The sequence below is a fragment of the Vulpes vulpes genome, chromosome 14, assembly GCF_048418805.1.
Source record: "Vulpes vulpes isolate BD-2025 chromosome 14, VulVul3, whole genome shotgun sequence".
In the NCBI taxonomy this organism is placed as follows: domain Eukaryota; kingdom Metazoa; phylum Chordata; class Mammalia; order Carnivora; family Canidae; genus Vulpes; species Vulpes vulpes.
This window is the reverse complement of record NC_132793.1, coordinates 63,596,849-63,608,255: the sequence shown is the minus strand read 5'-3', so window position 1 is coordinate 63,608,255 and position 11,407 is coordinate 63,596,849. Positions and strand designations below refer to the sequence as shown.

At 42.7% G+C, this 11,407-nt stretch overlaps 1 protein-coding gene across 12 annotated transcripts in view; it reads right to left on the bottom strand.

Moving 5' to 3' along the window:
- Positions 1–265: 265 nt before the first annotated feature.
- Positions 266–11,407, bottom strand: part of ARB2A (ARB2 cotranscriptional regulator A) — a 413,243-nt gene continuing 402,101 nt past the window's right edge. For 10 of the 12 annotated variants that reach the window (XM_025992896.2, XM_025992899.2, XM_025992901.2 and 7 more), the window contains one exon: positions 7,426–7,713. In XM_025992896.2, coding sequence (XP_025848681.1) covers positions 7,571–7,713 — 143 coding nt within the window. In that variant the 3' untranslated portion in view covers positions 7,426–7,570. Of the gene's footprint in view, positions 851–7,425; positions 7,714–11,407 lie in introns of those variants that run through there. The other 2 variants (XM_072736791.1, XM_072736785.1) reach the window with 1 other exon arrangement.

The following is an 11,407-nucleotide window of genomic DNA, read 5'->3' as shown; positions in this document are numbered from 1 at the left end:
GGTCTATCTATAAATACATATATGAAATTATGTAACAAAATTTCAGGTAAATTATTACCTATGCTTGGTTAAACCAGAAATATGAAAAGCAGGAAAAAAAATTTATCTGAATTGTGTTGATCATGAAAATCTTACTTAGCCTCGGGAACTTGAATCCATGTGACAATGAAGAAGGAAAAGGACAAAAATTCAAACAGCTGACACAATGATCAGCAGCAACTGACAGCATCTCATTTGATATTTGATATCAAGCACTAGATCAATATTTGTGAGATCAATGCAATTTTAATGGTTTTTCTTTCAAAACTGTATGAAAGCCAAATCATGACACTCTGTGCTCCGGTTATTTTTAAAGCTGGTTTTAGAGCTGGTTATTCCAGGGGATGATATTAAGTAATTTACTGAGGCAAAGGCAAAGAAAAGAAATAAAAAACAACAACAAACCATCTAAAAACCAAAAAACAAAACCACCACAATAAACTATCAATATTTCTTCAGTTGGTAAATCCTGATGATCTAAGTAGGTAGAGAAGGTGTGAACATTTATTGGAAAAAGAGCCATTTATTTAATTAAGGTTTAAAAAAACAAAGAAGAAAATAAACCTTTGGAAAATTTTTTGGAGGTACATGAAGATGAACTGGATCAGAAATACCCTGTTCAGTCACAGTGGGAGTAGGTGGTACTTGAGCAAAAATGAATGAAAATGATAAAAAGAAATAGCCTAGGCCTTTCAGCTACAGAGTCAATCCCTTCATGTGTGGAATTCAGTGGGAAATAACAGATTTTTCTGTGTCCCAGGCAGAGTAGAAAACTGAGAGCCCCATCTGAAACTCCTACACAGCAAGGTTCCTACAAAGGTCAAAAAGAGGGGGAAAAAGTAATTAGGTATATGGTATTGTCTTTTATTTCCCTTTTAAGAGTTTATACCTTAAAAAAAGAAAATTCAAATTAATCTAACTCACAGACATATAGGTCTTCAACCTACAAATCTTTAAACAGTAATCTAGGAGGGTTCTACGCTTGCTTTTTTCCCCTTCAGTCTTTACTGCTTAGGCAGCAGCGTTAACTCATTTGCCTACCAACTCATTTTGTTTGATAAAAATGCTAAACTTTATTTATTTGTCTTTACAGACTCAATTCTGAGGAATTTTTCACCTAGAGGAATCCGAGACCTCCAGTCCAAACAGCAATTTCTGGGGAGGTAGATGATGGGGGTGGTGCAGCAGTATAACTAGGTGAACACCTTGGTAAGGCAGTGAGAAGGTGAGATGGGGTGATTGTGGATGGCGTTTCTGATAAGCAGATGTTTAAGTTTTCAGACTAAAAGAGAAAGAAAATTTTTTCATTTGTAATTCAACTCTGATTAAAAACTTGGGAGAAGTTAGTTTCCCACTTGAAAAAATAGGAATATTTTAGAAAATTTCTAATGCCTGACCTAAAGATCTCTCATAGAATAAAATACTTCAAAACTATGCAATCCTTAAACTTTTTCCCTGGACGTCTCTTTTTTTCCCCTTAACATTTTTCTTGATGGCAGTTGAATTGCCTAATAATGAAACTGTTAATATATCATTACAAACAGGTCACTTCAAATATAAGGGTAATGTATTATAGGTTTTCAAGTGAGATTCATGCCTACGTCCTTTTGCAGTAGAATTAAATAATGCACCTAGTATATCCCTTAAGTGCCTAGGTAAAGACATATTTTCCAGGATTTTAATAACTCCATAACAAACAGTCACTCTCTGCATGTGTCTGTATGCTCTATTGTATTTCAAGTCTGGCAGATTGCCTACAAACTAGACACCAAGAGTTTAAATCAATTTTTCTTTAATGAAATAGAGCCACCTTACACACAAATACACATTATATACAAACAGAATTTACAGATGCAAATGAACTTGAGGCATTTAAAATATTTATGACAGTGCCTTGAAGAATTTGAACATGAAAATTTATTTAGAAGAAAATAAGTTTACAGACAACCCTCATGACCAACATATATGGAGTACCTACTATGTCACAGGCACTGCAAAGACATACACATGCTGTATATATTGTTTATTTCTGGTGGGATGGGCATATGGATGCCCCATGGATGGGTATGCACATGTACATGTGTGTACACACATATGCATATATACATATTTTTCTATTAGGTCTTTTAAAAAAAACCCTGAGTTATCTCAAAGAAGGAAATCAACTTTATAGTCAATTGTAGTTAATTCAGGCTTCATTTTGACTAATCATAATGAGACCAATAATTTTTTTCCTTATAGCATGGGCAGTACTTAGAATTTAAAAGTTTAGTGTTCCAAAAATGCTGCTCTTCTTAAGCCACTTTGAAGTAATGCTAGTGAGTCTAAGATCCAGATCTACATGTTAATCTCTAGTTTTGCCTTCAAACAGAATTCAGTTACAAAGAACTTGGAAAGATTTTGAATCTATTCAGAAGAGGAAAACTCTTTAATTTTCTGAGGAGTAAAAACTCCCCAAGAAACTTCATATAGCTTCTTAGATTTTGCTTAGCATACGTGATAAAACATTGATTGTTGCAGTTTGGTGACCCATGAAATTTGGGGGTTAGTTTTCTCTTCAGACCAGAGCATATAATTATGCAAATAAAGAGCTGTCACTGATCTAGTGAAATACTCACAAACACATGCACTCTGAAATTGGACAGAAAAGTGAAAATGGTTGGTGATGTGATGGTGCCATGGTTTGTTTTCCTGCCAAGTTTCTATCCAAGTTCATTATTCAAATTGTAAACTTTAAAAAGAGACATATCATTCTTGGGGTGTTGGTTGTCTTTTCACTTCAGATTCTTTGTATTGGTACTGCAGGCTGGTTACAAAGTACAGTTCAACATTATTTTACCTATGACAGTCTCCCATATTACCCTATGGAATAGCCAAGAAAGAAAAGCTGAATGATCTAGAAAGAAAGATGCAGGGCCTCCCTAGATTTCTTTCTAGAAACATGTTTCATGTCTGTTTCAAGTAGAACTCAACCCAACAATACGAAGAATATAGTGAAAAGTTTTTCACAAATCTCAGGGCAAAGGGCTGGGAAAAGTTGCCTGGAAGGCCTCATGGATTAAGTCAAATTTCAAGTTTTTTTTTTTTTTTTTTTTTTTTCATTAGAAGGAAAATAACTGGTCTCTGCATGGTATCCAGTTAATGGTCAAACTTTCAGGATGACTTTCTCCTATCTAGCAATTAAAGCCCACTATATATAATATTTGGTGACTTTAACCTTTATGGTTCATTTACAATTACCACTCTCTAAAACCTTTGTGCTAAGAATTAACAAGAGTTCTTCAATCTAACCATGCTCTTTGGCATCGAGGTCTCCCAATTCCAAAGTTACCACTGCACAGGCTGTTGCATAATTTTAGATGTCATGGAGAGTCCCACTGATGAAATCTGAGAAGGCTCATGTCAGACCACTGACTGCTAAAGACATCACTACATGAAAGATCAGTGGTGTGAAACTTTAAAAACATTGATCCAAATGAATCAATTAAATCAACATTCATCCCTCCTAAGTGTGAGGTTTAAAACTATCATTGTTGCTTTTTTTTTTTTTTTAACTCTACATAGATTTCGAGATAAACGCTGGAATGCTTTGATGGCTACTTCTATTCTCGAATCTCCGTTAATCGACTTTGTGCTATTTCCCTCTTTTCAACATCTTCCACTTGGTGTACATTCTTTACTTTTAGTACAGTGCATGACAGTTGCAATGCTTTAAATCTAAAACCGCCTAACAAAGCTGACGCTTTAGGTAGGGTAGCTTTAAGCTCTGTGAAGTGTTGATTAAAAACCCTTTCCCAGACTCAAACTGATCTTTTTGGAGATTAATAGAATATTAGATAAAAGGAAGACGAACAATTCAAGAGACTCCCACTCAGTCACTCTATACAAGGAAGGAAGGAAGGAAAGTATTCAATTTTTGAAAGGGAGTACCTCCTGGAGTCTTTTATTTTATATTATTACAGCCCCTAATAAGTAATAATAAAATAACCACCATTATCCTTTTTTTTTTTTTTGCCACCCATATTTCAAAGATGAGAATGTCTCACATTTATTTAAAGGCATTTTTCCCTTTAGAGGCATGGGGAAAGTTTTTGAGAAATTTTTAGACTTTCTGTAATAGTAATCTTTCTTAAATGAATCAGGATCATAGGAACCTGTCAGTTTACAGTTATAAACTATGGTGTAACAGGAGACACACACGTGTTTGGATCGAGACTCCAGATAATCCAGAGAAACATGTGGAAAAATTGAACATATTAGCCTTGATAATGCAATTAAACATATTTTTGTCACCCAAACTCTCTCAAAGGAGTTACAGGTTTTAAAGAAGGAAAAGCTATAAAATATATGTAAACAGGGTATTTCTGGATTACATGTAATAAATACATCAGACTCCTTTTGGAAAACACATTTGTTTACAGTATTACTAAAAGGTATTTTATAAAATGATAACAATGGATTCAAATTCCCTTGTAGCTAAGGGTATTTTAGATACTAAAAACAAACACCTTAAAAAAATGTTAGCTTTGTGAACGGTACAAGCCAAATAGTAAGCAAGCAGGTGAAGTTAGGATGTGACCTTACAGCAACAGTAATAGTAATAAAAGGAGCTATACGGGTTAAAATATTGATGAGTGCTGTCCCATCATTCCTTTTAAATTTCGGCTTTTATTAACCTCTGTACACGAATAAATGAACTTCTGAGCAATAATAATACGCCGCTGCTTGTTGGGAAAATTGTTTTTATTTTAAAATGGTAAACAGAAATATATAATATATATGAAAGTCCTGTGCTTTACTCCCCCCCCCCCTTTTTGTATAAACCATAATGCAATCCAGGTCGAAGCACAAGGCAGAAACTTGAGAAAACAGCAATTATTACAAATAGATTCCCCCCCCCCCACTATTATCCATGAAAACTTTTAATGGCTGCGTGGTTAGGTACCTTTATAAAGTCCTATAACCAGTATCTGGCTTTTAAGTTTTAACAGGACTATTTTGAATCTCGGATTTATCAACAACTCCTTGCTTCCCATTCCGTTTGCTCTAGGAACTGGGTATATAATTTTTTTTTTTTAAAAGCCTACATCCTAACCATAAGCCTCTAGTTTCCTAAAAACCTGTCTACAGAAACCAGAATGGGAAGAAGATTAGAGCAGAAATACTGTTAACACTTGTCGCCTCCAAGCAGGCGGGCTACTACCAACCGATTGTTGTTACTCCAGGAAAATTGAGGTGGATGATTATTACTACATTTATACCAACAGACACATAATCAACAGGTTAAAAAAAAAAATCCTACATTACAAGGAATCTTCTCACTTATCAGTTGGAGGTCTCAGATGGTTTGCCTAACTCTCTCCGGGTTGCTGCAGCTCGGATCCACAAGTAGGAATTACATTTGCACAACTTAAGTTTGCAAATAGCTCTCTGTAGATGGTTAAACAAGGCTAACAACACAGCAGTTTTAAAGTATTAAAGGCAATTAAGCAGTGATTCACTCAGGTTGCAAGTAAAGGTTTTCAAAAAGAGAAGTGAGAAAACTCCAGAGAAGGAACAGGAGTGATTTGCTGCATAAGCTGAACACATGTACTTTGCTCTAATTCAGGTGCACACGTGTCATAAATTTAGCACTGCACAAGTGCTGATTTTTTTTTAAAAAGCACTAAAATTAGTTTTCCTGCGAATACTTTCGTATAGTGAAAACACCACACCATTTATAACGCTTTGAAAAATATATTCAATCCACATCAATTCTCAAATCCTCTCATTATTGTGGAAATAATGGAAGGAAGGTATCATTATTGTATACAGTTCACCATTACTTCTAAGACAGAAAAGATTGCAGACCAACATGCTTGACGTTGTTGGGTTACAACATATTAAGTTATCCAGGTGTTGGATAAAATGACGTTTTGATTTTTCCTCTTACGCGGTTTCTGCTAAAATAATATCAAAAGATGTGTATATATGACCAGTGGAAAAAGGATCACTTTAATTTGCCATCATTAAAACTAGAAGAACGAATTAATGTACTTATATACCAAACACAGACATTGTCAGTTTTAAAACTTGCTGAGATCGGTTCATCATATAAAAACATCTTGTCCATGAGGTGGTTATTTTAAGTCATGTTTCTGAGGAGGCAGACAGTTCTCCGTCGTTTTTGGGTACATTTTATCATGTCCTCAAATAAGGCAGGTATATCGTTGCATATACTTTAAAAAAGGATGAAAAAATATTAAATTCCGACCCTCACCTGCTAGAAACAGAATCTTTACTAGTAATTAAATTCAATTAAAAATTGATGATGTTGAGATTCAATATTTGAATTTAAAAAAAAATCAGCAAAAATCTCAACTTATTTTGCCTCTTACGTTTCACAGTGTTGGCCAGATATTAGCTGGATTAAAGTAACTGTTGACGCTGTAGGGCACTATACCCTGCAGAGGACATGGACTACTGAAAACCGAGCCACTGGGTTGAGAGCAGCCAATCTTTCACACCAGGGCTTTCTTTCCCTTTCTGCTGGAGCAGAAAACTAAAAACCGGAATCATTTTGGCCTCACTTGGCCTTCCAGAAGGGAAGGGTGGAGCAGCCCCAGGCTCCCTCCCCGAGGACAGGGCGACGCCGTCCCTGACGGGGCCTGGCTGCCCCGGGGCTCGGGGTCCGCCCTGCCAGGTGGGATCCTCGTCACCCACGACAAACTTTCTCCCCGTTAAGATCTAAAAAGCGGAGCAAGTGTGCGACCCACGCCACAGGGCGGACGCTCCCCGCGCAGCGGACAGTTAAGGAGCAGAGTCAATTCTAATGGCAAAGCTGGACACTCCACGAGGCCGGGGCCTTCCCCGGAGGGTGAGCTGGGCCTCCGCTGAGGCCGAGCCCCGGGGCAGGGCCCGCGCGGCCTCCGGCTCCGGGCGGGGGGGCGGGACGGGGGGCGACGCTCCGAACCCCCGGGCCGCCGCCGCACGGCAGGGCGCGCACGCTCTGAATTTAAATTTGGCTTTTCTGGAGAGGTGGGGGGGGAGGGGGGAGGAACTCCCTTAAAAAAAAGGAAAGGCGTAAAGAGTCTCTTTGGGAAAAATCGACCTAAAATGGGAGCCTGGAACCTAGAGTAAAAGTTTGCTTCTGTTCGGGGGGGGGGGGGCAAAAAAAGGGGAAAAAGGAGAAGGGCAGGATTGAGGGGGGCCGGGGCCGGGCCCGGGCGGGCGGCGCTGCGCGGCGGCGGGCGGTAGGACCGCGCGGGCTCCGGGGCCGAGGGGCAGGGCGGCGGCGCGGGCGGCGCGGGCGGCGCGGGGCCGGGGCGCGAGCGGGGCGCGGGGCCGGAGCCGGGGCCGGGGCGCGGGGCCGGGGCGCGGGGCCGGGGCGCGGGGCCGGGGCGCCCGCCTCGCTGGGGCAGGTGCGCTCATCTAGAAATAACGCTCCGCGCTCCGCAGCCGACCGTCTCACGACCCCCGCTCCGGGAGGAAAGCGAGCTAATGAGGGCCCGGGGCCCGCCCGGCCGCGCCCCCGCTCCGCGCCCGCCGCCCCTCACAGCTCCTCGTGCTTTAGCCGGTGGGAGCGCCGCGTCGGAGCCGGCCTCGGGGAGCCGCCCTTCGCCTCCGACGCTTCGCTGAAGAACTTGAAGATGGACGGGAAGCTCTTCCAGGACGTCAGCTCGTGACGGTCGGTGCCTGCAACACAGAACAAAGCGGACACCGCCGCGGAGCCGGTGACGAGGCGGCCGGGCCCCGCGCCCCCGCCCGCGCCCCCGCTCCCCGGCCGCCCCGCGCAGCCCCGCGCAGCCCCGCGCCCCCGCCCCCGCCCCAGCTCCCCGGCCGCCCCGCGCCCCCGCCCCGGCTCCCCCGCCCCCGCCCCAGCTCCCCGGCCGCCCCGCGCAGCCCCGCGCCCCCGCTCCCCCGCCCCCGCCCCAGCTCCCCGGCCGCCCCGCGCAGCCCCGCGCAGCCCCGCGCCCCCGCCCCCTCCCCGGCCGCCCCGCGCAGCCCCGCGCCCCAGCTCCAGCCCCCCCGGCCGCGCGCCGCCTCCGCAGGCCGCACCTGTGCCCCCGCGCCCCCCCCCCCCCCCCCGCCCCGGCTCCCTTCCCGCCCCCCAGCCCGCCCCGGGGCCCGGGCCCGCGGCCCAATCGAGGCGCCCGAAGGCCGGGGCCACGCCCTCCCCCGCCCTCCCCCCCCCCCCCCGAGCCCCCCGCCGCCCCGGCCCCGCGCGCGCCCGTGGGGTCCCCCGCGCAGCCCGCCGCGCCCCCCTGCCGCCCCCTCTCCGCGGGGTCCCCGCGACCCGAACCGCTTCCTGAAGGGTCAGACCCCGAACGGGCGGGCCTGCCGCTGTCCCGGAGGCTCCCCCATTTAAAAAAAAATTTTTTTTTTTCGGGGACAGTCTTAGAAAAGCTGAAAAAGTGCTTCAGAGCACTGACTGCGAAAGGAGCATCGAGGCCTCCTGTTGGGTCAGGAGGACACGGGCTGAGCCTGTCCCCTACAGCTTGATGTTACTGTACAGCTGCTCTCGGTGGCTTCACTCTGATGACTTAATAACGGACACTGGTTTTCAAGGGGGACCCGCCCGGGCAAACAGGTACCGGCGACGGAGTCCGAAGCACAGATGACGAGATTCACCGGCTCCGGCTCCTGGCGATACCATTGTACCCGTCTCTTCCTAACAATTTTTTTTTTAATTAAAAAGTAAAAATAATAGCGAAGACTCTACCGTAGAAATAATGAGTGAACAGCTTTGAAACAGTTGAAATCTCTTCCTAGATCGCTCAATTATGCAGAGATACTGCCTGGAAGTCTTGGGATTCAGGGCCTCCGTCTGATACTTTAACATTGTTAATGATAATTCTTTAGTCTGTAATAGTAGGTCATTGCTATGGTTACTCTACAATGGTGCAACACTTTGCTTTCCCCTTCAGCTATTCGCTGAGACCTGGTAACCACATTTGTTGCCTAGCAACAGTTTTGTGACAGTATCACAATCTGGGAGTTACAACAATAAGGATGCTATGGCTGCAGTCGACAGAGAGCAGAAAGCTACAGTCTGTGCATGGGACTTAGGTGTGGGAGCTGGTCCTAGTAGGGAAGCCCTCTCTTTATAGGCCTCACAAGGATGCTCCTTCCCCTTGTCCTCTGCGATTTGGCCTATTGAACCTGCCCTGGGAACGATGATCCAGTATTGAAGTCCTATCCTTTACAAACGTCCTCCAACACTACTATATTCATATTAAAAAATGAGGTCATTTCTCTGTCTGCTTACTCATTTTGGGCAAATTTCAGTGTTACTCAGTGGAAGAGAGAGAGGGAGAGGGAGAGAGAGACAAGTGTAGGTTCATCCTGGCAAACAAACCTTAAAGTGCCGGACTTGATTTTTGACAAGTCTTAAAAGAATTCTTGGGGGGGGGGGGGGGGGGTGGTTATATATATATGCCTGCCCACATCAATAGGTGTGTAAACTTTCAAGTTCTTTAAAATAAATGTAACATCCAGACATTTATTATTATGATTTTCGCTGATTTATTCATATGACAATCTTACTGAATTCTTTTGAATTTGGAGGCATTTATATTCTCCAAACCCAAGCAAGCAGTTCTAAATATGCTCAGACGAACCTACTGTAGATACATTTGCAAGGGGCCTAGTTTCTGGCTAGGTTTATGAAATTCCTATTCCTATTTCTATGGGTGCTTGCAAATCTAGTTTCGTTATAGTAATAACTAATTGCACTTCCAATGATAAAATACTTTAAAATCCATTGTATTCCTTTTGAAAGACTATTCTCAGATACATACTACATGGCAACACCCATCCCCAAAAACAATAAGGAAGAAAGAAAGGAAAAAGAGGTGTTAATTGTCTTCTTTTCCTTCTCATTTCCCATGCTTCCAGACTCATTTGGCATTTCCTTCATAGTGATCACACTTACACTTACTAGTGTTACCAAGGCTATGATCAATTTGTAAGCTTTCTCAGGGAATTCTTCTCATAATTCCTCCCACCCCTTGAAAACCAATTCAATCTAGGAATCTAGAGGGACCTAAGGAGTCAATGGTCTGAAGCAATTTTAACTCCTTTATTTTTTTCTTTCCTGGTGACAATCTTTCTGAAGGATGAACAAATTTCCCTGGTGATAAAATCACTATAAAGGCTTTTTAGTTTTAGCTTATGATGACTCTCTGCTTGATTAGTCCTGGGCTGAAAAGACCAAAGTCCCTGAGATAACTGAGTACCTGCACTGGCTCTCAACATTTACCCCTGCAATTTAAGAGTATAAATAATGAGAATGTGTGCTCTGTCAAAGGAAGGGAAATTGCTAGGAGTAAAGGTAATAAGCAAAAGTGGCTTAGAAACGGAATTATAGAGAACCAAGTGGGAGAGGGAGAGTTCTCCCTAAATGAAGGAGTAGTAAAGTGAATATTTTACACAAAAATGGCTTTCTTTTCAAAAGTTTTTGAAGTCGGTTTTTAATAATTTTATTAAAATAGCATTTGAAAATTAGGTTATTGTGTATCCACCTAGGGCTGCATGTACACATTTCAAGAACATGTTTGGAGACCATTTTTTAAAAGTCCGAGCCAAAGTTCAATGGCAATATTTACAAATTGATATGAGTACCCTCTATCTAAGCAATGCTTGGAGAATGGAAACTTTCAGAGCAGCTTTCTAGTAGTTGAAGAATACACTACTTTAGGAAAAATTATTCCATCAGGGCAGAAACACTATATCTATTCATAAAAGGATATAAAAACGGAAAATTTTGGCCAATCAAAAAAGCAGCCATTATTGATAAGCTGCAATGATGTGTAATATGGAAAATTATTCAGAAATAACCATGTTATTTGAAGGATATAAATATGGTTCCTAGTATTTCTTCTAGCACAGTATTACCTTAATCAAAAGCTCCTATTGTTAGGGACTATGAACTTTTCAGACCCCCACTGTCCTAATCTAGAGAGGTTCCCACAGTACAGGGAGTAAAAGGTTTCCCATATTAAATACCCACCAGGTTTACAGGAAAAGATTTGCGTATCGTTTTGAATTGGCAGGCTTGTTCTTTCTGGATAATTCACCTTTGGTGAATTCAGTTTCCTAATCTATAGAATCAATTCAGTATCAAAAAGTACAGGGTCTCAGTGCTTCATTACAAAAAAGTGCCTTTGTCCAGTTTCAATAAGTGATTCTTAATGGGCATGGTAGTTGCCTGTGGGGCATTTTCGAAATTGTAGGGATATTTTTGGTGGTCAAAATGATTTTAAGAACTACTGGCATTTAGCAGAAGAAGGCCAGGGAAGCTGGAAATCCTGCAATTTGCAGGGCAATAGAGCATGATGAATTGTTTTGCAACTCACATGTTTTTTTTTCTTTTCTTTTTCCTTCCTTC